Source organism: Staurois parvus, unplaced genomic scaffold (assembly GCF_062004578.1).
Source record: "Staurois parvus isolate SC_StPar_1 unplaced genomic scaffold, SC_StPar_1.0 ptg000106l, whole genome shotgun sequence".
NCBI lineage: Eukaryota > Metazoa > Chordata > Amphibia > Anura > Ranidae > Staurois > Staurois parvus.
The window spans coordinates 3,494,609-3,520,605 of NW_028317902.1; the positions used below are offsets into that span (position 1 = coordinate 3,494,609).

The 25,997-nt window shown below is 42.1% G+C and overlaps 1 protein-coding gene across 2 annotated transcripts in view; it reads left to right on the forward strand.

Annotated features, from left to right (window-relative positions):
- Positions 1 to 25,997, forward strand: part of LOC149467528 (ADAMTS-like protein 2) — a 105,265-nt gene that overhangs the window by 52,799 nt on the left and 26,469 nt on the right. For both annotated transcript variants that reach the window (XM_089671493.1, XM_089671492.1), the window contains exons 7-13: positions 1,377 to 1,457; positions 4,358 to 4,533; positions 7,719 to 7,989; positions 18,739 to 18,982; positions 20,831 to 20,922; positions 21,620 to 21,746; positions 25,698 to 25,911. In XM_089671493.1, coding sequence (XP_089527619.1) covers positions 1,377 to 1,457; positions 4,358 to 4,533; positions 7,719 to 7,989; positions 18,739 to 18,982; positions 20,831 to 20,922; positions 21,620 to 21,746; positions 25,698 to 25,911 — 1,205 coding nt within the window. The remainder of the gene's footprint in view (positions 1 to 1,376; positions 1,458 to 4,357; positions 4,534 to 7,718; positions 7,990 to 18,738; positions 18,983 to 20,830; positions 20,923 to 21,619; positions 21,747 to 25,697; positions 25,912 to 25,997) is intronic.

Consider the following 25,997-nt stretch of genomic DNA (forward strand, 5'->3'; position numbering starts at 1 on the left):
GTCTTACAGAGACAAATTTCATAAAAACTCTGATATGCACAGGTGTGGACCCTACAATGTTTGCTTAAGATATGAATAAAGGCATTTTTTTTTTTGTTTTGGATAGCGTGGAGAGGGATTAGAGCAGGTTTTTATTGTCCTCATTAGGCCCCATTCACACCTGAGTTATTGTTGTTGTGTATTTTTTCCTGTGATTTGTAGTGCTTATTTATGGGTGTTTGCATGTGATTTGTTCAGGTGGTTTCTGGCTTTTTGAGTTCTGGTGTTTTTGTTGTTATTTGTCACTTAATTATTTCATTTAATTTGATTTTAGCTCCACACTATTATTATTTGATATACCAATTGTTGTCACGTTTTGCCATGCTAGAAAAACGTGTTAAAGTGCATGAAAATGCGATTTAATCGTTTCCATGTATCTCTATGGGAATTAAAAAGCATCAATCTGCCAAATGGAGCTACAAAAGTAACTCCAAAACTTTTTTGAGCTTTAGGCGTTCTGCTTCAGGTGACTTGGAATGGAGATGTAAACCATCTCCAAAGAGTGATATTGATTTTTTTCTCCCTGAGCGTTTTGGAGCTTCAAACTACTAAACGCTCAGGTGTGAATGGGGCCTCGGAGATTGACCCTCTCTATTTGTCCTGTTTACCATTATCAGCGAAAGTAATAGAAAATCCTACATTTTGGGTTGTCCCAGAACAGGAAGAGTGAGAATGTTTTCCAATTAGGATGCGAATTCTGGTGACAACCAGAGGTTCCGTCACTTTAGGAGGATTTTTTGTCTCTTTCTGTTTTGGCAATTGGACAGGGAGTGAAGGGAGATCTCCCCAATTGGATATAGATAGCAAAAATAAACCTGATAGGGTTAGAGTTCCCAAGCTATCCAACATGGAAAAAAATATTTGACTTTAGTTCAACTTTATGTCTCCAAGAAGCAGGATTATATAACCCTGAAAGTCTGGCTGTATTTTTCCCAGTTTAAATCATATGGCTGCACTTTTCTGAAGGTTTTTTACGGCTGACATTCTTGACACTGCCTCATAGACTTTTGGTACTGGTGGCTTCACTTGTGAAGGCTGTAGTCTCATGGCATCCAGGGCTGTATTTAGCCATCATGCATCTAGGTATACCTGCATGATGACATCCCTTGTACAATGTGATCATTTCAGTAAACAATAATAATAGAATACGATGTGATAACGATGTGATACGGTGCTCTAAATACTCAGTTTTATGCAGTATTACATATCAAATACTATTTAATGATGACATACAGTATATTTTTTAAATTTACAATTTCATGTTGAATTGTAATTGTATACAATTTTTTACTGCTTTATGTTGCATTCATCTATTACATCCTTGTTACTCTTTTCAGGTTATGCTCTTATCACAACAATCCCAGCTGGTGCTTTTGACATCTTGATCACAGAAAAAAGAAATACAGAAAACATACTAGGTGAGAAAGTATGGTTGGTATTTATGGATTATATTAGTTAATTCTAATCTGTTTTTTACAGTTTTCCATTTGTTTGCTAGTGCACCAAGCATTCCATTGCATAAACTTAAAGAGTAGGACCCTTGCTCCCTGTGGGGAAGCTGTAGTCTCTTCGCAGAGATCCAACACACCTCCTGCTGAGTCCGACTAATACACTACAGTCAGGTCCATAAATATTGGGACATCGACACAATTCTAACATTTTTGGCTCTATACACCACCACAATGGATTTTAAATTAAACAAACAAGATGTGCTTTAACTGCAGACTGTCAGCTTTAATTTGAGGGTATTTACATCCAAATCAGGTGAACGGTGTAGGAATTACAACAGTTTGCATATGTGCCTCCCACTTGTTAAGGGACCAAAAGTAATGGGACAATTGGCTTCTCAGCTGTTCCATGGCCAGGTGTGTGTTATTCCCTCATTATCCCAATTACAATGAGCAGATAAAAGGTCCAGAGTTAATTTCAAGTGTGCTTTTTGCATTTGGAATCTGTTGCTGTCAACTCTCAAGATGAGATCCAAAGAGCTGTCACTATCAGTGAAGCAAGCCATCATTAGGCTGAAAAAACAAAATAAACCCATCAGAGAGATAGCAAAAACATTAGGCGTGGCCAAAACAACTGTTTGGAACATTCTTAAAAAGAAGGAACGCACCGGTGAGCTCAGCAACACCAAAAGACCCGGAAGACCACGAAAAACAACTGTGGTGGATGACCGAAGAATTCTTTCCCTGGTGAAGAAAACACCCTTCACAACAGTTGGCCAGATCAAGAACACTCTCCAGGAGGTAGGTGTATGTGTGTCAAAGTCAACAATCAACAGAAGACTTCACCAGAGTGAATACAGAGGGTTCACCACAAGATGGAAACCATTGGTGAGCCTCAAAAACAGGAAGGCCAGATTAGAGTTTGCCAAACGACATCTAAAAAAGCCTTCACAGTTCTGGAACAACATCCTATGGACAGATGAGACCAAGATCAACTTGTACCAGAGTGATGGGAAGAGAAGAGTATGGAGAAGGAAAGGAACTGCTCATGATCCTAAGCATACCACCTCATCAGTGAAGCATGGTGGTGGTAGTGTCATGGCGTGGGCATGTATGGCTGCCAATGGAACTGGTTCTGTTGAATTTATTGATGATGTGACTGCTGACAAAAGCAGCCGGATGAATTCTGAAGTGTTTCGGGCAATATTATCTGCTCATATTCAGCCAAATGCTTCAGAACTCATTGGACGCTTCACAGTGCAGATGGACAACGACCCAAAGCATACTGCAAAAGCAACTAAAGAGTTTTTTAAGAGAAAAAAGTGGAATGTTATGCAATGGCCAAGTCAATCACCTGACCTGAATCCGATGGAGCATGCATTTCACTTGCTGAAGACAAAACTGAAGGGAAAATGCCCCAAGAACAAGCAGGAACTGAAGACAGTTGCAGTAGAGGCCTGGCAGAGCATCACCAGGGATGAAACCGAGCGTCTGGTGATGTCTATGTGTTCCAGACTTCAGGCTGTAGTTGACTGCAAAGGATTTGCAACCAAGTATTAAAAAGTGAAAGTTTGATTTATGATTTTTATTCTGTCCCATTACTTTTGGTCCCTTAACAAGTGGGAGGCACATATGCAAACTGTTGTAATTCCTATACAGTTCACCTGATTTGGATGTAAATACCCTCAAATTAAAGCGGACAGTCTGCAGTTAAAGTACATCTTGTTTGTTTCATTTCAAATCCATTGTGGTGGTGTATAGAGCCAAAAATGTTAGAATTGTGTCGATGTCCCAATATTTATGGACCTGACTGTATATTGTCAAAGGTATTAGGTCGCCTGCCTTTACACGCACAAGAACTTTAATTGCATCAAGGGTTCAATATTGAATTGGCCCACCCTTTGCAGCTATAACAGCTTCAACTCTTCTGGGAAGGCTGTCCACAAGGTTTAGGAGTGTGTCTATGGGATTGTTTGACCGTTCTTCCAGAAGTGCATTTGTGTGTTCAGGCACTGATGTCAGACAAGAAGGCCTGGCTTGCAGTCTCTGCTCTAATTCATCCCAGAGGTGTTCTATTGGGTTGAGGTCAGGACTCTGTGCAGGCCAGTCAAGTTCCTCCACCCCAAACTCACTCCTCCATGTATTTATGGACCTTGCTTTGTGCGCTGGTACGCAGTCATGTTGGAACAGGAAGGAGCCATCCCCAAACTGTTCCCACAAAGTTGGGAGCATGAAATTGTCCAAAATTTATTGGTATGCTGATGCCTTAAAGCGTAGCTCCACCCAAAAGGGGAAGTTCCGCTTTAAAGATTGGTCCCCCGCTCCCCATTAAGGATTGGCACCTTTGGGGGGGGGGGAGCGGGTACCCGAATTTGACAGGTACCCGCTCCCACTTCCGCTCCGATCACCTAGGCGACCGGAAGTGGAAGGTATACTCCCTTCCTCCCTCCCCGTAATCTTTTGGGACACGTGACAGGTCCCAGAAGACTACAGGACCATTTAGGAAGCGCAGTGCTACTCACGCATGCGCAGTGGGTACCCAGCTGTGAAGCCGCAAACTGTCACAGCCGGGTGCCCACACTGAAGATGCCGGTACCCAGGTAGAGAAGATGGACGGTAAAATGGGCTGCAGGGGACACGCCGCGGGACCGAGGGACAGGTAAGTGTGTGTTTTTTAAAAGTCAGCAGCTACAGTTTTTTGTAGCTGCTGACTTTTATGTTTTGACAGCGTGAGTACTCCACTTTAAGAGTTCCTTTCACTGGAACTAAGGGAAATTTAATACTGCTTCACATTGAATGTTCAATATGTCTTTATACTGTATTATATACTTTCTTGTTACTTTTATCCTATTTTATTTTTTTCCTCTCAGCTTTGGCCGACTCTGCAGGGAATTTTTACATTAACGGGAATATGATGATGGACAACCCTCAGAATTTCCGAGTTGCTGGGACGCTGGTCAAATATAGGCGGCCATCAAATGTACAGAGTGAGGGACTGGAATATCTGACTACTCCAGGGCCAACCAACCAGTCCCTCAGTGTCATGGTGTGTGTGTGAGACCCCAGCCCTTCTGTTTACCTTTAAAGCGGTTGTAAACTTCAGACATGAAATATGAACAAAGCATATCCCTCTATAGTGTGTACTTGTCTCAGTTAATAGCACTAAGTGTCATTTCTATCTGCTGCTGTGTTCTTCTGCTATCAGCATGAATCACTTTTGACAAGTTTTCCTGGCACCAAGAGAATAATGGTGACAAGGGAGGGACCTCCATCAGTTTGACAGCCTCAGCTCTGTTATTGTGAGCTCTGTGGAGGGGTGTGTGTCTCTTTTTTTCCAATCAGCTCTCAGAGCTCTCCTTACTGAGCTCTGCAGAGTGCAACTTCAGCTCTCCGCCTCCTTTTTTCTGAACTCCCAGACAAGCTTATGAATTCAGCACTTTGAACAGATGTAGAGAAGACTGCAAATAAACAGTTACAACGCATGTAGGAGGATTTGTTTCATCTCTGCGTATTATCTGAGGCCAGTCACTTCAATGGATCTATGTAAGGGTTTACAACCACTTTAAGAAACTTGTCTCTTGCTATTCAGATTCACTAAATTAATATTTAAAGTGCACCTATGCCCAAACTTTGGACAATACACTATTTGAATAGTTAACAGCAGTAAAAGAGCTTAAGGGCTCATGCACACAAGCATATTGCAGCATATAATGTACAACTTGGCTGTATTTCGGCACCCAGGAGCTTCGGGTATTTTGTATGGCCGCCTGAACCAATGAACTACAGAATATGACTATAAGTGGGTGTACGCTCTGTAAACATGGTGTACACTCCTGGGTGCAGACTGTCTGTATCTGTGGGTGTATGTCTGTAGGTGTATGCCTATTTATACTTGGAGCTGCATATACCGCATACATCCTGTATCTCACTTGTACAGGTGGGTGTATGCAACACTTGTGACTCCCAGGCATGGAAATAAAACTGTATTTTATGATGTATGCTGCAGTACACCCATGTGCATGAGCCCTTAACACAAATCATCTCTGAACTCTCTAGTTCCATTTATTGTGAAGGTATTCATTCTCAAATATTCACGAAGATCACAACATAGGCTCTAAAGTTGGGCTTCAGTTGTTTCTAAGGCCGCATTCACACATGAGTGTTGCATTTTTTTTTCTGGTATTTTTCCAGGTCATGGTTGTGGGAAAGAGGCCCTTGTCCGCATCAACATAGGGACAAGTTGCCCATGTTGAGGACATGTGGCCTGGTATGGTTCAGGAAGGGAGGGTGCCACTCGCTAGGTCCTCCACCTTTCCTGGCCTGCCAGGCTGCATTTTGGGTGGGGAACCCACAACATTTTTTGGTGTTGGTTTCCCCTTAAAATCCATATTAGACCAAAGGGCCTAGTATGGAGTTTTTTTTGGGGGGCACACATTGTTTTGTTGGGTTTTTTTTTGTCCTGGGTCCCCCTTTAAAATCAAAACCAGATCACTGCTTACAGCAAGGATGACTCATGGTTGTTAGGATGCTGGCGGGTGTTGGCTTTTTAACAAGAGATCACTCATCCCTGCTGCTTGCTGACAGCAAGGATTAGTCCCAGGTTGTTAGGATGCCAGCGGGTGCTGGCTCCTAATAACCTGCAGAAAACGCTCAAAAACTCTTGAATCAAGTGTTTCCATGCATTTCTGTGGACAAGAAGCTCTTCAAATATGCACCAATCTGCCCAAATTGAGCTACATAAGTAGCTCCAAAACTTTTTTGAGCTTCAGGCGTTTGGCTTCAGGCAAATTGGAGTGGAGATATGAACCATCTTCATAAAGAATAATTTATATTTTCTACCTAAGCGTTTTGGAGCTTCCAAAATGGTCAATTGTGAATAAAGCATAAAAGTTTAGAAACATCTGCTGGTTGTTTTCATTAAAGGGCCGGCAGGCTGCCAAGATCTGCCCACCACAGAAAACAAACAAATATATAACCCCTTCCCACCAACTGTCTCTTGGCCCTTTAAGAGTTCTAAAAGCTGGGAGGTGGAGGCGGGCATTTGAGTCATGTGACTGCTGTGATTGGCTGTAACAGTGATCACATGAAAAGAAAGCTTCCAATCGCAAGTATGCAAGTATGCATTGGGAGCTTAGTGATCCCTGCTGGCTACCGTGCTGGGATCGTGCAGGGAGTGCGCTCTCAGCGCAGTAACTTGTTTACACAGGCCCGCATATATGCGGGCGCTCTACATAAAGTCCCTCTGAGAGGCCGCATATATGCCTATGGCTGGCAAGAAATGGTTAACACCTGTGTTGTGAACTTGGAAAATGAAATTACTGATTGTTTTGAATATGTAAATATTTTAAGCTCCATGCACACATTTTTTCTGCTCCTAGAAGCTAAATAGTGTTATCCTGAAAAAATATTGTTTTTGTTGTTTGTTTTTTTAAACACTCCTAAGCACTACTAAATGCTACTAAAACGCTCCTAACAGCTTTTTGCTACTTTATATATATATATATATATATATATACACTGTAAAAACGTTAAAAAACACTAACACTCCTAAACGCTACTACAATGCTACTAAAGCGCTACTAAAAAACGCTATTACCTGCGTTATTTATCCAGCATTTTTACCAGCGTTTTTTGAGCTTAAAAAAACGCTAGTGTGCATGGAGCCTTAGTGTGCATGATCTGGGCACAGGTTCTCTATAAATGTAATGTTACCTGCCCTTTCTTTCTTTCTTTCTTTCTTTCTTTCTTTCTTTCCTTCCTTCCTTCCTTCCTTCCTTCCTTCCTTCCTTCCTTCCTTCCTTCCTTCCTTCCTTCCTTCCTTCCTTCCTTCCTTCCTTCCTTCCTTCCTCCAAATCCAGCCAAGAATATCTTGTCAGTTTTGGATGGCATGGGGAAAGACTAGAAACTCTTATCACTTTGTCTTCTTAATTGCTGCTCTGGTAACATCTTAACATTTTCTGACCCTGACAAACTATATGACACTAGGACATAAAGTATAGGGACATCTACACAATGGCAGCTATAAAATCCTGGCAGGGGTTCTAGCCCTGCCTCACTCTGTTCAAAACTAAAATAATTTGTGTTGTGGAGTTGGGCCTTTTAGTTAAAATATCTGTGCCTAACATGGGTGATGTCCATGTGTTTATTGCAGAGCTTTCTTATTTTGTAGTTTATGAAAACATTATATTATAACATATATGTATCTTATTTAGTGTATTCTTCTGTATTTAGTACTACAACTTCAATGGAAAGATTCCCCACATAACGTATGAATACACAGTGCCTCATGTGTCAGAAGTACCTCTGCCTCTACATTCTGAACCAGTACAACAGGCTCCTCTTCCTCCAAGCAATGTACAAAGTGCGGCCCAGAGAGGGTCTGATAGAAGCTTGCCACATACACCTGACACATGGAACTGGGGAAATGCTCAAGAGTCAGAAGGCCCATTTATACCTCGAGCAAGTAAAGAACAAAGTATAGTGGAAGATGACCAAACGGAAGGTAACCTTATCACCTGCAATCGTGATTTCTAATCTTGTTGGTTTCAAATACAGTATATGATGTACTGTGGACCTTTCATATTGCTTTGATCCATGATTAATCAATCCCTTGTTCTTCATCACCTCTTCTGGCATCGGTAGGCTTTCTAAAGCTAATAAAGTAATCTCTATTACTAATTACTTAAAGCCTAACTCCTGATTTGAGTGAACTTGAATTAGTTTGTTTGAACCACGTTGGTCCAAGCAAACTCTTCCTTCACTAACTGATGCATTTGCTGTGAGTGCTGTATAACCTCATATAGCATCAGCTGCGTACAGTATACTGCGCTGTGTTCCGGCATTGGAGTGGAGACTTCCTATCCCATTCCTGGAACAAAACTGAGATGGGCTGATTGCTTCTCAGCCATTCAGAGGAAGATTTGTATTTTCTGAATGCATACAAGGCTTCCTCTAATTGGGTGAGGTGGAGAGGGCATCCACCTGCTCCTCCTCCTCAGCTAATCCGAGGAAGCCTTGCATTCCTTCAAAAAATGCAAAGCTTCCTCTAAATGGCTGAGCAGTGCTCATCCTTACATGTCCAGGTACATGATGGGAAGTCTCTGTCTTGTGAGAACACAGCACTGCATACTGTACGTAGCTAATGCTACATACAGCAACACGCCCATTAGTGAAGGTGATCGTTAGTTTGGGCGAACTTGGTCCAAACAAACTATTTAAAGTTCAGTCAAACCCGGAGTTATGAATTAAAGTAGATTTTTACCATCCAATACTACATCTCTCCACTCCTCCCCTCCTCCTGTCTTCTGCATAATTGGGGCTGTTTTTGTTCCCTTCATTCACCTTTTTTTCCCATAAATTGTTGGGTCCCGACCCGCCCCTCTTTCCTTGGGCTGTACTCGCATAGTCTTTCATTGAGGAAACATAGAGGGGTAGGGCCTAGTGTTGCATCACCAGAACTGCCAGCTGCCTATTAATGACATCACAGTAAAACATGGCGGCACGGGACACAACGCTGCTAGATGAGAAGAGGATCTCAGCTGGAAAGCCCTGGATCCGCTGGGTTGGTGAGTATCTAAACTTGACAGAACTCACCACCAAATGTGGGGGAGTATGGTAAAAATCCTCTTTTATGAGCTATTAATATTTTAATTTAATTTTATTTATCAATAAAAATGTTTTCATTAACTTTAGAAAATATAAAGCTGTTCACACTTGTCTCTTAATGGAGAAAAACTCATGCATTTTGCTGTATGAAAATGCTAAATTAAAATGTCAATCCTTTCTTTGTGGCTAGTTTACATGCCATGGTTCCAGGCTCAGTCTCTAGAAGGGTTGCATTCTTCAGCAGGCCCTATAATAGGGACCCAGCCGCTCGGTAGAGTACACTAACTACTGAGCCAGCAGGCCTATGGAACTTGCATCACTGGCTAGCACTTATCCCTCTCCCAAGGTGGCTGCTCCTCCTTCGTATTACATTTAATAATCTCAAGGATTAACTGGTAGTTGTATAGAGGTGTACCTCGGTTTACAAATTTAATGTGTCCTGCAGGACTTTTCGTATTGCGAAAAATTCGTAAACCGAAACCTGGTTTTCCAAAGGAATGCATTGAAAACCAATTACCGTATATACTCGAGTATAAGCCGACCCAAATATAAGCCGAGGTACCTAATTTTACCACAAAAAACTGGGAAAAACTATTGACTCGAGTATAAGCCGAGGGTGGGAACACCAGTGGGAAGAATCGTGCCTCATCATTGGCGTCAGTGGGAGGAATAGTGCCCCATCATTGGTGTCAGTGGGAGGAATAGTGCCCCATCATTGGTATCAGTGGGAGGAATAGTGCCCCATCATTGGTATCAGTGGGAGGAATAGTGCCCCATCATTGGTGTCAGTGGGAGGAATAGCGCCCCATCATTGGTGTCAGTGGGAGGAATAATGCCCCATCATTGGTATCAGTGGCAGGAATAGTGCCCCATCATTAGTATCAGTGGGGGGAATAGCACCCCATTATTGGTGTCAGTGGAATAGTGCCCCATCTTTGGTGTCAGTTGGAGGAATAGTGTCCCATCATTGGTGTCAGTGGGAGGAATAGTGTCCCAACATTGGTGTCAGTGGGAGGAATAGTATCCCATCATTGGTGTCAGTGGGGGGGTGGAGGAATAGTGCCCCATCGTTGGTGTCAGTAAGGGGGAGGAAAAGTGCCCCATCGTTGGTGTCAGTGGGGGGTAGGAATAGTATCCCATGATTGGTGTCAGTGGGGGGTGTAATAGTGCTCCATGATTGGTGTCAGTGGGGGTGGAATAGTGCCCCATCATTGGTGTCAGTGGGGGGGGGGAGGAATAGTGCCCAATCGTTGGTGTCAGTGGGGGGGAGGAAAAGTGCCCCATCGTTGGTGTCAGTGGGAGGAATAATGCCCCATCATTGGTATCAGTGACACCAATGATGGGGCACTATTCCTCCCACTGACACTTGCTGACCCCTGTTCCAGTATGGTGCTGCTGCAGCCAGCATATGTGGTTGCAGCAGCACCTAAGCACGGCACACTTACCTGCATCTCCTTCACTCGATTGTCGCGGGGCCGCTCAGCTCCGCCTCCTCGCCGGTGATTGGCCGCCTGTGTGCCTTTCCTGAGCTACAGTTCTGGCGGCCAATCACCGGTGAGAAGGCGGAGCCGAGCAGCTGCGCGAACATCCAGTGGACGAACCGAATGAAGGAGCAGCCGCGCTTCCTGGACCGGATCGTCGTGGGACCGGAACCAGGTAAGAGACAGCAGCCCCCTGCAGACGTTGACTCGAGTATAAGCCGAGGGGGCCGTTTTTCAGCACAAAAAATGTGCTGAAAAACTCGGCTTATACTCAAGTATATACGGTAATTTTATTCCATAGGTCAGAAAAAAGTAAAAAAAAAAGTCTTTTATCTGGTCAAAACTCTTTATAAAGTACACTTTAAAGGCATAACTATTGTACAGGGATATGATTAAAAATTAATTCGTAAATGCATTGAAAACCAGTTAATCTGTTCCAGAGGTAAAAAAAAAGTAAAAAAAATGAAAATGCTAAATAGAAATGTCAATCTTTTCTATGTGACTGGTTTACATACAGTATTTTCACTGTGGTATAGTTTGAAAGAGAAACTCTACAACTACATGAGTGCATTAAAATGCATGCTGCAATACACATGGAACAGTGTGAATCCAGAGTTCATAGACCAGCAACTTAAAGGATAAGTTCACCTTTATACAAAAAATAATAAATGCAAATTTTTTGCAGGTAACAAAATGTACATTTATTATTTTTTGCTGCAGGAGCCTATAAACCATTGCACCAGTGATCAGCAGATTGCTGGTGCCATGCAGGATTCCTGCGGATCTGTCAGTATATCTGCTTGCCTATACGGGATGTACGGGTAGGCAGATACACTGACAGGAAGACTCAATGAACTCCCACGGTGCTCCACAGCGTTGTGGTAGTTCATTGAGAGCTACAAGCCGAGAGCCGCTAAGGCTGTTGGGACTTGTGGTTTCTCATTCACAAAACCCAGTGAATGAGTGACGTGTCCAGGAGGGTGGAGCCCTGCATGGCCATGTTTTTTTTTATTTGACAGCTTGCAAGGGGGGAGAAGAGCTTCTGTTGGGGAGGGGGGGCAGGGGGAGGTCTGATCATAATCTGTTACATGTTACACTCTAAATATGGTTGTAACATGTTATGAAAAGTGAACGTATCCTTTAAGATTTATCTTCAAACATCTTGATAAGAAAGCGGAAGGAGGTCTCTGAGCAGTTAAAATCTCTGTCTTGGGCTCAAACAACAAAGGCCAGAGGATTTGATGGAGGGGGTGGCAGGATCAGAACGTTAATCCTATTTGATGGTTTTATCTTTTTGCTCTTAGGATCAAGGGATGTACATGTACAGGTAAATCAAAAGATGTTTATCTTACGTTTGCTCATGGGCAGTTTGTACTTTCCTCTGTTGTCTGGGTCCAACCCAGGATGTTCTTCTAGTTGGAAATGCCTGGAACAACTTCAGTAGAAGTCTCCCAGCTGTGTCCTTGTAACATACCTGTATATATAACTGGCTGCTTACAATTTCAGTGCAACAGCTGGACTTTCATCATGAGCTATTTGTATCCTGTAATCACTTCAGTGCTGACCTTGGCTTTCCAGCATTGCATTCTGCACTATGACATGAAAATTTGGATGTTGTCCTCTGGACCAACGTGACAGCCAGGGATCTAATATTTCAGATAAGATGTCAGCTCCCTCAATACAGGTTTCTTTCATGTTTGAATATTGGATCCTGTTTAACCTCTTAGCGCCGGCGCCTCCTGACCCTTTAAGAGTTTCAGAACCCAGGAGGCAGGCAGGGTTTTAGGGTCATGCGACCGCCGTGATTCGCCGTCATGGTGGTCACATGATCGGAAAAGGTCCCGATCGAAAGGGGAATCGGGACTTTTCCATGAGTCACAGACATATGTGCTGGGAGCGCGCAAGGCACACGCTCTCAGCACATATGTATTTTCTAATTGCATGCAAATATGTGGCCGCTCGGAATCAAGGCCCAGCCGCCGAGAGGCCGCATATTTGTGTGCACTCGGCATCAAGGGTTAACTGTCAGTAACTTGATTCTGGCTCCATGCACACTGTGCGTTTTAATATCGCTGGTAACGTTAGCTGTGTAAAGTCCCGTTAAAAACGCAAGTTTTTCAGTGTTTTCGCATTAGCGTTTAGCCATGTTTTTTCTTGTTTGCGTTTTTTTGAGCAAAAAAAATTTCTGGCAAAAAAATTCCAAAAATGCTGGTTTGCTTCGATTTACCGCGTTTTGCCGCATTTTTCAGTGTTCGAGCATTCTTACAGCTAAAAAACTCCTCTAGAAACCCACTAGTCCTGGGGGGTTTTTTCCAGGCAAAAATGTCCCTGCCAAAAAACGTTGATTACAGTCTATGTGTGCATGGGCACATAGGATAACAGGCTGGGGAGTTTACTGTCTGTAGAAAAAAAACATTAAAGCCAAAAACAGCCGCTGTAAAAACGTCCAGTGTGCTTGAGGACTTATATATATTATCATTTTGTCCGGTTGCATCATTTTCTACAGTAAAGTCTGTATAGTGAATACAAAGAGATGATAATACAAATAGATGGTATTGGTAAAGGCAACTGGCCGCTATTAGGCTGGGATTTCTTACTATTGCACCTCTTTCAGTAAACAACAAAGTAATGGGAGTGTATTATTTTCTAGCTGCCCAGGACGTGTCATCTGATGGTTTCTAGTAATAGTATAATGCACTCACATTTCACACTGGCAGTATGTACTAGCATTGACAGCTGGACTTCTAAAGATACTGTACGAATATAGTCCCGTGTCCTGTGGGGGGATTCTAATTCTATATCACCAAATGCCTCTGACACTCCATCAATTCCAGTAGTGATGACAAATGAGCGAGAGTAAAGAATACAAATTTGCAAACTGTTTAAAAACATTTTTAATATTCAATCAACAATCTGTTTGTCAAAATAAAAGCTAAGGGTAATTACATTGATGGCTAATAGTAGTAGTGATGATACCCATAATAAAATTATAGTATACTGAAATATAATATTCTTTAATTCCATAATACTTACCGTATATAATTAATTATAACATATACTCAGCACTAACTGAGCTGCATTCACTATGGACACAAAGGGCTCGCTTTACTAAAAGCAAATAGGCTGTTTACACTGAAAGGGAATTTCCCCTTAGCTTAGTGATTGTTGTGAAAAATCAATTTTAAAAGAATACTCAATCATATGCAAGGAGAATAAAAATAAAAACAGTATTCTTGCTTGCACATGACTGAATGATAAGTGTTAGTATGAGGGAACTGTATGCTGATTGAATTGTATTTAATCCGTTTGTATTGTGAAAAAAAATTTGTAAATGCATTGAAAACCAATTAATTTGTTCCAGAGGACAGAAAAAATTAAAAAAAAATCTTATCTGTTAAAAACTCTTTATAATGTGCACTTTAAAGGCATAGTACTGTACAGGGACATGATTAAAAAAAAATTTGTAAATGCATTGAAAACCAATTAATCCGTTCATATTGCGAAAAAATTTCGTAAACTGAGGCATTATTTTCAGAGGATTTTCAGTCGTAAACCCAAAATTACATTAACCGAGGTGTTCTTAAACCGAGGTACGCCTGTACAATCCTCTGTTAGCCAATACACTGTAGAAGCACATTCTCTGTCTCTCTCCTCCCAATAAACCAGACCAGATAGTTATTTAACCAGAACTTCTTTTAATGAAGTGATTTGATTGCATATACAATTCTGTAATAGTTTCCATAGGAACACATTTAATGCAACATCCAGAATAAACTTGACATTCTCATTCTCCCCGTATAAGCTCTGTACAGGGCTATGGCTGTGCTGTGGTGTTCATACCGTTAGATAAACTTGTTTCCAAAATGTGGTTAATAAAGTTCAGTCCATCACACCAATTTTGAGTACCAGTCACATCTTCCGTTTATGGTCTCACTCCCAACTTCCCATCCGTCAATGAACCACGAGGCCCGATCTCCTTTGGTATATATACAGTTGTGTTCAAAATAATAGCAGTCAGACATCACTAACCTGATCAATCACTGTTTTTGGTAGAAATGATATTTCTATATGGCAAATAATTTACTAGCAGGTGTAGTAGAGTAATAGAAATCCAACAGACCCAACAGTCATGACATGCATGCTGCTGATTCTGTGTAATTGAATCACTAATTGAAAGGGACATGTTCAAAATAATAGCAGTGTGGAGTTCTATTAGTGAGGTCATTCATTCTTTGAAAAACAGGTGGCAATTAATTATTTAAGGAAGGAAGGCAGCAAATGTTGTACAAGCTGGTTACAGTGCATTTCTCTCTGAAATTCTGAGGAAAATGGGTCGTTCCAGACATTATTCAGAAGAGCAGCGTACCTTGATTAAAAAGTTGATTGGAGAGGGGAAAACATAGAAAGAAGTGCAGAAAATGATAGGCCGCTCAGCTAAAATGATCACAAATGCTTTAAAATGGCAACCAAAACCTGAAAGATGTGGAAGAAAGCGAAAAACTACCATTCGAATGGATAGAAGAATAGCCAAAATGGCAAGGACTCAGCCAACAATCAGCTCCAGGAAGATCAAAGAAGGTCTAAAGTTACCTGTGAGTACTGTTACAATTAGAAGACGCCTATGTGAAGCCAAGCTATCTGCAAGAAGCCCCCGCAAAGTCCCACTGTTGAAAAAAAGACATGTGCTGAAGAGGTTACAATTTGCCAAAGAGCACACTGACTGGCCTAAAGAGAAATGGCGCAACATTTTGTGGACTGATGAAAGTAAGATTGTTCTTTTTGGGTCTAGTGGCCGGAGACAGTTTGTCAGACGACCCCCAAACACTGAATTCAAGCCACAGTACACTGTGAAGACAGTGAAGCATGGTTACGCAAGCATCATGATATGGGGATGTTTCTCATACTACGGTGTTGGGCCTATTTATCGCATACCAGGGATCATGGATCAGTTTGAATGCATCAGAATACTTGAAGAGGTCATGCTGCCTTATGCTGAAGAGGAAATGCCCTTGAAATGGGTGTTCCAACTAGACAACGACCCCAAACACACCAGTAAACGTACAACATCTTGGTTCCAGACCAACAAGATTGACGGTATGGAGTGGCCAGCCCAATCCCCGGATCTTAATCCAATAGAAAACTTGTGGGGTGACATCAAAAATGCAGTTTCTGAGGCAAAACCAAGAAATAGAGAAGAACTGCGGAATGTAGTCCAATCATCCTGGGCTGGAATACTTGTTCACAGGTGCCAGAAGTTGGTTGACTCCATGCAACACAGATGTACAGCAGTTCTCAGAAACAGTGCTTATACAACTAAATATTAATTAAGTGATTCAAAGGAAAGCAAAATCTTCAAACATTTTTCAGTTTATATAGTGAATGTTTGAGTTTTGTAAAGAAGAATACAAACACTGCTATTTTTTTGAACAGTCTAATATTCACTTTTCTTCAATTTTTTTAGAGGAACAACACAAATTTGCTATATTTTTCTTCATGTTTTGATTTGGAATAGAATGTGTAGTGTTCCCAACGCATTTGTGTGTATGGAAATAAAGGCTATTAGAAGGATTTTGAGCTTTATTCACTTTTTTCAACACACTGCTATTATTTTGAACACAACTGTACATATAAAAAAAACAGGAAGTGACAGACACAGGAGTGAGTTACACTGCAGCATACAATTAACCCATTTTTAACCCCTTAGTGCATAATACCGACAACACTTTAGACCAGCCTTTCTCAACCAGGGTGCTCAGACACCCTGGGTGCCTTGAGGTTTCTTCAGGGGTGCCTTGGCAAAATGTCTACAAATTGCCCAAAACTTGTATACAAGCCAGCAGGTGGAACAAGCCTGTCTTTTAGTTACAAAAAGTCGCAGGTTTTCATTGCGCACCATTTATGACCTTCTAGTCACCAGTGTCCTGACAACCAATGGCATCATCAGTTGATAAGGAGGATGTCAGCTGCCTACACAGCATCCTAGTTTGACCCTCCCCATCAATGCTGGGGCCACATTAGGTCAGTGATGGAGAAAAACTGAGGGGGAAGAGAAACACTGGAATACTAGTCAGTACCAGTGTGCAAAAGTTTGTTGGCTCTGGAAGAATAAATCGCCTAACGTTGGGTGTCCTACATGTGTGGATGTTGCTGCATTATATAAAACTATTAGAATAGTTTTTCACATTTTAGAATGGGGTGCCCTTTTAAGATTCAGGATAGTCTTGAGGCACCCTTTAAAATTATGGAAAGTGTTGAGGCACCCAATTCTAAAATGGGGTGCCTCAAGACTGTGCATAATTTTAAAGGGTGCCTCGGAACTGTCCATAATTTTAATGGGTGCCTTGATTGAAAAGGAGGTTGATAAACAATCTTTGGCACTCTCCTTGCTATCTCTTGGCAAATTGTGACCACAATCCTGATAGGCAACCAGTATAGTGGGCATTTGTCATGTGACAAACTTTGCATGACTAAGGCTTAGTTCACACTGGCATTAAAAGCAGGCGTTTGAGGAGTGTTTTTAATACTCCCCGCTCCCCGTTAAGGATTGGCACCTTTGGGGAGCAGGGAGAAGGGGGGTACCTGAATTTGACAGGTACTTGCTCCCACTTCCGCTATGATTGCCTAGGCAATTGGAAGCGGAAGTTGTCCTTCCTCCCCATAGTCTTCTGGTACACGTGACAGGTCCTAGAAGACTACAGGACCATTCACAAAGTGTAGTGCGCAGTGGGTACCTGGCTGTAAAGCTTCAAGCAGTCACAGCTGGGTGCCCACACTGAAGATGCCAGGGACACAGAAGAGCCGGTGAACCCGGCTACGGTGAGGACACCACGGGGTCAAGGAAAAGGTGAGTGTCTGTTTTATAAAAGTCAGCAGCTACAGTTTTTGTGGCTGCTGCCTTTTATTTTTTTAAATTTTGACTGGAGCTCCGCTTTAAGAGTCAGAAATGTAGTCAAGTGTGAACAAGCTCTAACACTGAGGAAGGCAGGCAGAGTGCCTTGGTTGGATCATGGGAGTGACAAATTGGTATGTTCAGTATATCTGTAAAATTCCAAAATAACCTAACATTTTTGTCAATTCCAGTTTTAAAATGTTTGCAGGCAGCCAAGGGGTACTGAAACTAATTTTGGCACATTAATAGGTTTTCTCTTTTGCTAAGCCTGCCTATGAACAATATAAGAGTCACACATCCAGCAACGATATAACAAACTGTACAGGTGTTGGTGTGTTCAATAGTCTTGCTATGCATACTATGCCGACTCATTGGAACAGACAGATGCTGCTGACACCGTTTGGCTACATTCACACAGTTGACTAGGGCCAGATAGACGATTTACAGGTGCATGCAAATAGCTTCAGCCGGGAAGCCCGTGCAAATGAGCCATAGCTGTCCGCTGATATCTGCATGTATCTGAACATTCTTTGGTTACCTATGTTTAGGGTCATGTGATTGGCTGTTCAGAATGAAAGCGTACAATCCAAAATCACATGTTCCTGCATTAAAAATGGCTGTGTGTATAATGGGGTGCTGCAGCGACCATTGGATGGAACAGAACAGAATCAGCAAGGGAGAATGTCACCAGCGCACCGAGGATCACCAATATGGGTTGAAACGTTTTAATGAACGATCACATAGTTAGAGCAAGGCAACGTTTTGGAGTCTCACAGGACCCCTTCGTCAGGCATGTGTCAAGCGCCTGATGAAGGGGTCCTGTGAGACTCGGAAAAGTTGCATTGCTGTAACTATGTGATCATTCATTAGAACCTTTGGACCCATATTGGTGATCCTTGGTTTGCTGGTGACCTTCTCCCTTCCATATGTGATTGGCCGTTGACACAGTCTTGGAGCAAATTGATTGAGACTGGTTTTATCCCAATACCTGAGAGTTGCTGGCCAGTGGACACTACCCATCACTATAGACATGAGATAGTTTCCAGAACCAGCTGAGTACCTTGTGTTCATCTGCTGCTCAACATATGTATTTGAACGTTCACACAGACCCTGCAAGAATTATAATGCACATTGAGGTACATATGTTTTATTAAAGGATTTTCTGACGAGTTCCTAGAAGTCTTTGGGTGAATGAATCACTCTAGCTCCAGATGTATTCGATCTGGTGTGTCAGATGTTGTGTAAATGTCAATATCATTAGCTTTCCCTGTTACAGGCCTCCAGCCCAGCACAGACACTCCTCAGGGATTACTGCAGAGTGAATTATGGAGGTTGTGTGATCAACAGAGTCACTCTGCGCTCTGCCAATCTCTCTTCGGTGGCAGTCCTGGGGGTCTGACCCTGGCAGAGTCCACACAGGAATCAGAACAATTCAGGGACAGTCTAATGCTGCCAGCTGTTTATGAACATCTTGGATCCATTCCCAGGACACAGCCGTTACAAGCACCCGGCTTCAGCAGGTACGCAGCTGTGCACAGTGTAATTGAATGCAAGCTGGCGCTCTTCCTCTTTTCCCTCATTACTGTTGCTTGTGTTATATGTCTGATTTTCTATTGTTTTAATCCAGGATTATGTTGTCTTGTAGATTTCTAGTATGCACTATTTGAAAGTAAAAGAACCATATTATATAATCTAAAAAGCTAGAGCTCTTTCTGTAAAAAATGTTGTTTTCTTTTTTCTAACTGCCAGACACAGCTGTAGAAATTTCCATTTTTTTTTGTTTACTGCTTGTGCTCACTCTTCTACTTTAGCAAGCCATAGTTTATGCTGGAAATACATAATTCAAAATCCATGACCTAAAAACTCAACTTCCAACCCAGCAGTCCAAACCAGGTTTTTTAAGTCTTGGATAGCTTGGTGAAATGTTAGAACATCTCTCATTTTTGTTTGCCGTTTCTGTAGATATCTAACAGGCTTACTCCACTAAAAAGGCCACTAAGCAGGAAGTAAGAAACATCTCCCCAACAGGGATGCGCATGCTAAAAAGTCTTTTTCTAAAAATGGAACTTCACTCAAAAAGGGAAAGTTCCACTTTTCCACCTCCTCCTTCCTCTGTCACTTTTGGAAACTTGTATTTTTGGTGGGGGAGCAGGTACCTGGTTTTTACAGGTGCCGACTCCCACCTTCTGCTCTGATTGCTCAGGTGATCAGAGAGAAAGTCCATCCCTCTCAGCCATTCACATTGCGCAGCTTTCCTAAGTAAACATACTGGTGCTGGAGACCCAAAGACCGGCAAAGAACCGGCCCGGGTGAGGATGACCCTGGATCCCTGGACAGATAAGTATCCTTTTTTAAAAGTCAGCCGTTACTGTATTTGTAGCTACTGACTTTAATTTTTTGGGGGGGGACCGAAGCTGATAAGAACCTCTGTTGGGTATTTATTGTTGACTATACACCTGTTGAAGAGATTAGCAATTTCCTGTGTGGTCATCAGGACAGGAAAATTTTCCCAACGGGCACAGAAGGCAATAAAAACAGTAGCAGGGGTTATAGTGCTTTTTTCCTCTAACCAAAACAAAATGTGATTTTGAACCTGCATGAGCTGGTATGAGGCTGGTCATAGATGGTCTGTTTTTGTTTTCATGCAGCCAGTGGGCTGAACAAAAAAAACGAGTGAACTAATTTCTACATTCACACAAGCAGGTGGATGGAAGAATTCCCCCACCAGGACATTGTATGCTTACAGCGGTCAGAAGACACTGATCAGTGGCTGCAGCTTCTGATGGACAAAAGTTATCCAGCTTGTCCATTCAACAGAAGTCAATTGGGGATGGCCACACATAGATAGATTTGGCTGGTTCCCGCTGAATTTGGCTGAATTTTGATCCATCTTTGGCCAGCATTAGAGTAATGGAGGACCCATAGACACACACATAGCTTGCTGGGTATTGAAAATGTTGTGGGTGCAGTGTGCTGTACCCAACTAAATTGCACAGCAGAACCCAGCACACTGTATGATTGGCATCTTTTGTTTGTATTACTGTGAATTAATTGCTACATACTGCATAAACTTTGCATGATTACCAGTTTAAGTATTATTGTGAATGACTGCTATCCTCCTTGTCCTCTTACCAGCCTCCACCAAAAAGAGGTAATTGTGTAACACTTACACTTGTAAATCTTGCTATTGTTGCTCTGGGTGGGCATTTGCATCATGCAAAGGGTGGTGGAAGTGATGTAGTAAGTGCAGAGGTTGGCTGCTAGGCCCAAACCACAAAATGATGTTTCTACATACCATGCAAAAGCAGCAGATTAACAGATTGATTTGATTTAGCGTTCTTGACTTGCTTTGTCTTCTTTATGTGCAGTGATTTAATATCAGCCCAGGACATCAGCAGGGCCGACATGTATCGCTGGAAGATCTCTGTCTATTCACCTTGCAGCTCAACCTGCAGCTCAGGTAATGCAGAAACACTCTAACAGGGATTACATAGTTGTATTATACATATTTTATCTATTATTTACTCTTATTAGAAGTAAAATATTACTTTTTTGTAGTCAGGTAAAGTATTAAATGTGCCTATTTTGTATTTTCAGTACAGCCAGCAGGTGGAGCTCTTGGCATTTTTATACATTTTCCTGCATTTGCTTGTCTGCTTTGTTAACAAAAAGTCTGTTTGCATAGTACAGTAGCTCAAGCCAATGGTTTATACAGAGAACAGAGGCTCATTGGATAGCTGTGTCCAAGATTTTAATGAGACATCATGCCTCTTGCTGTGCTCTCTTTTTAGCTAACGTAAACCCCAATCTAATTCCAAACCATTATTATTATTATGATTAAACAGGATTTATATAGCGCCAACAGTTTGCGCAGCGCTTTACAATATAAGGAAGACAGTACAAATACAATACATTTCAGTACAGAAGGAATATGAGGGCCCTGCTCGTAGAGCTTACAGAGGGCTTAAGGAAGAGGGGGATGATACAAAAGGTGATAGCTGTGGGGGATGATCTGGTGGAGGTGATTCAAGTACAGTTCTTAGGTGGAGGTGTACAGTTTACCAATATACATTTCTAAAATTCAGACTCAGAAACTTTTCAACATCATGTACTGTCAAAATAATGTCCTTGAACTTCTGTCAATGTCCTCTCTACAGGAATCAGCTCTGCCTATGCTTTGTGCATCCGCTATGATGGTAGAGAAGTAGATGAATCATATTGTGATCCAATGACAAGGCCAGAGCCCACTCAGGAATTTTGTTCTGGGAGAGAGTGCATGCCCAGGTGAGAAATATATGAAGAAAAAATACAATTTTGCTGGCAAAACAACTGCAGGCATATTGTAAAATCACTAAGTTTGCTTTTAAAACTTAAAATTTCAGAGGCCCTTAAGTTTACTTAGGTGTTATGTAATCCATTACAGACATACACTCCCGGCCACTTTATTAGGTACACCTGTTCAATTGCTTGGTAACACAAATTGCGAATCAGCCAATCACATGGCAGCAACTCAATGCATTTAGACATCTAAACTTGGTGAAGGCGACTTGCTGATGTTCAAACCGAGCACCAGAATGGGGAAGAAAGGGGATTTAAGTGACTTTGAACGTGGCATGGTTGTTGGTGCCAGATGGGCTGGTCTGAGTATTTCAAAAACTGCTAATCTACTGGGATTTTCATGCACAACCATCTCTAGGGTTTACAGAGAATGGTCCAAAAAAGAGAAAATATCCAGTGAGCTGCAGTTGTGTGTACAAAAATGTCATTTTGAGGTCATAGTAGAATGGACATCTCTGGTCCGAGATGATAGAAAGGCAACAGTAGCTCAAATAACCACTCGCTACAACCATGGTACAGTATGCAGAATACCATCTCTGAATTCACAACACGTTGAACCTTGAAGCAGATGGACTACAGCAGCAGAAAACCACACCGGGTGTTAATCTTGTCAGCTAAGAACAGAAAAGGGAAGCTACAATTTGCACAGGCTCACCAAAATTGGAGAATAGACAATTGGAAAAATGTTGCCTGGTTTGATGAGTGTCGATTTCAGCTGCGACATTCAGATGGTAGGGTCAGAATTTGGCTTAAACAACATGAAAGCATGGATCCATCCTGGCTTGTATCAACGGTTCAGACTGGTGGTGGTGGTATAAAGGTGTGGGAGATATTTTCTTGGCACACTTTCAGCCCCTTAGTGCCAACTGAGCATCGTTTAAACGCCATGGTCTACCTAAGTATTGTTGCTGACCATGTCCATCTCTTTATGACTAGTGTACATGTCTTCTGATGTCTACTTCCAGCAGGATAATGCACCATGTGACAAAGCTCAGATCATCTCAAAATGGTTCCTTAAACATGACAATGAGTTCACTGTACTCCAATGGCCTCCACAGTCACCGGATCTCAATCCATTACAGCACCTCTGGGATGTGGTGGACCAGGAGATTCACATTATGGATGTGCAGCCGACAAATCTGCAGCAAATGCATGATGCTGTCATGTCAATACGGACCAAAATCTCCGAGGAATGTTTACACCTTGTTGAATCTATGCCAAAAAGAATTAAGGCAGCTTTGAAGGAGAAAGGGGGTTCAACCCGTACTAGCAAGTTGTACCTAATAAAGTGGCCTGTGAGTGTATTTCCCAAGTTTCTTTTTGTGATTCTATGCCCTGATGCCCATCCTCTGTCCGTTTGATACCTGTTTTGTGGCCCTCTGGCCCCAGCAGCCAGTAGCGGGAGCATTGATTTGTAAATGGGCTGTAATGGTAGTGATCTTTAGCAGTTTCATGTAACATACCCCTGTCTCTGACAGTCCCCTTTAGCATATCTCCAACCCTCAACTACATCTACAGCATTTCACCAGTCTCTGGCCATGTCTAGTAGTGTGTCTGCAGTCTCTTGCAATCCTTTGCTGTTCCATATATACTAAATATTATACAATATGCAGCCCTTGGGATTGTCAGTAGACCACTATTGCTTTTAGGCAGTGTTTCAGCCTCTTGCCATGTTATCTTATAGAGTGTTACCTCCTTGAACTGTGTATAGATAACTACAGTATACTCTGAAAGAAGGTGGTGCTTTTACCAGTGAACACAATGTTCTGAATTTTTTGTAACCTCAATTTTAGGACTGTTCATAAGGTTAGCATTTTTGCATTGGGCTTTTGGTAGTAGGGCAGCCATATGCCAGAAAAACAATGAAAACTACCCAGCAGGTAGCATGTGTTCTCTAACTTGGAGAATGCCAAGAGGGATTATTGGAAAGGAATGCAAAAAATAAGTGTAATGTATTACCTGAATGTCAGGGGTGTCTTTTATGAGATGCAGCTCCCTGAAATCTGTGATGCACAGCAATACCACAAGCTGACTGGTTTGAGTGGACTGGTTTGAGTCCTTGATATTATTGAACTAGTCATCTCAGTGGTGACCTTGCATAGAATTTTTGAAGAGTTGTATACCAAATACATTTGTTCACTACATGTGAACAAATCATCACACTTAACTCCTGCTGTCCTTTCCAATTAAACTTCTTAGATCTCTTCTTTCATTAAAATAATTTTTATATTTGAATACGTGTACTGTAGGATTACAAGCCAACACTCCCAAAAATAAATAAAAACAATAATACTTGTGTCACATAGCAGCAGCATTGCTGATCTGCAGCTCTGTGTAGTTGTAAAAACCATGGAATCTCTGTCACCCAGTGACTGAAGCCTGCTCTGATCTACAGAGCTGCACTTCGGCCAACACTCGTTGCCTTAGCAGTTGGTTCACATCCTAGCACAAGAGTCCAGTCTGTGTAGTCCTGAATTCCTTCTTTTTTCTTTTTTGGTTACTGACTTTGACTTGAGTTTGACTATACTCATTATCTGGCCACTCTGACATTTGGTATGCATCTGTTTCTGAATTTTCCTGTCGACTTAGTAAATCTCTCTGGTTCTAACCCCTGGTTTGCTGCCATCTGCAGAATTGTGTTCATGGGCCACAACCTGGTACACACACCAGTAAGGGTGCTGTAGTGAAGATCTGGCATTAAATACTTACATTCTGTGCCTTGGCCATCTTTGGGGTCCACAATTCATAATTGCCTGTGAACCTGCCTCCTCAAGTCACTATTCCTAATCTGCCTTTGAAATGATTATTTAATGCTGAATACTTTAGAGCTTTAACGCAGAATTCCACCCAAAAGTTGAGGCTCCGCTTATCTGCATCCTACCCCTCTCCACTGCCACATTTGGCACCTTTTAGTGACATTTAATTGGTCCCAGAGGACTGCGGCTCATTCACACAGCACAGTGAGAATCGTGCAGGTGCAATAGGAAACCAGCTGTGAAGCCACAAGGCTTCACTACCAGTTTCTCTTAGTCAAGATGGTGGCACCACCACCCGACAGACACTTGAAGAATCGGCTCAGGGTGAGGACACCGCTGGATCCCTGGACATGTAAGTGCTCTAATATTAAAAGTCAGCAGTTACTGTATTCGTAGCTGCTGACTTTTAATTTTTGGGAGGGGGCAAAGAGCACAAAGTGTCATTTCTGTTTGCTGCCTCATTCCTCTGTTATCTGCACTTCTGATGAGTTTTCCTGACGCCTGAAGGGAAATATGGTGACGGGGAGGGACCTTCAGCAGATTGGCAGCCTTAGCTCTGTTCCTTTGTGCTGTGTAGCTGCAGCTCCCTGCCCCCTGCTTTTCAGAGCTGAGTGATCCTGTGTAAATTCTGCACTTTGATTGGATGTAGGGGAAATACAGCTGTAGATAAACAGGTACAACTGGTGTAGGAGAACTTGTTTCCTCTCTGTATATCACCTGAGGCCAGTCACTTCACTGGGTATATGTAAGGGTTTACAACCACTTTTTTTACAGGCTGTTGGCCCCATACATGTTATCAAGCAGCAACGTTCTTTCTGCATCGTTAAAAAAAGAGAACTTCATGCAGGCCCTACACTAAATAAATGGCACGTAAAACATGGGCCATGGTGTAGAGTAATATTGCAATGTCCACTTTGTACTGTAATTAATGGCCTATATCTTTTCATGAGTGGAACAGAGAGGCAGTACATTCCAGTATCACAGAACTTCTACTTGGGTACATAGCAAGAGGTGCAGTTCTAATTTACTCAGATTAATGAACCCTTATTATTTCATTTTAGTTTTAATTTGGACCCTAAAACTAGTTAGCTGTTTGATTTGATCCTTATTGTTGTTTCCTAATTGTGTGCTTTCTTTGAAGATGGGAGTCCAGTGGATGGAGCGAGTGTTCAAAGAGCTGTGGGCAAGGAATGCAGGTGCGCTCTGTTCGGTGCTGGAAGATGTTGGCACCAGGGCTAGACAGTTCAGTGTATGATGAGCAGTGTGAAGGTGTCCAGCTTCCAAGACCACCTCAGAAGAAGGTCTGCAAGAGCAAACCATGTGGACCACAGTGGGAAACGTCAGAGTGGGCAGAGGTATTCTTAAAATTACTACATACTGTACAGTCTAGAAGATCATACTCTTCCTTTTGTCTGTGGTAGTTGTCAGTGAATGTGAATGC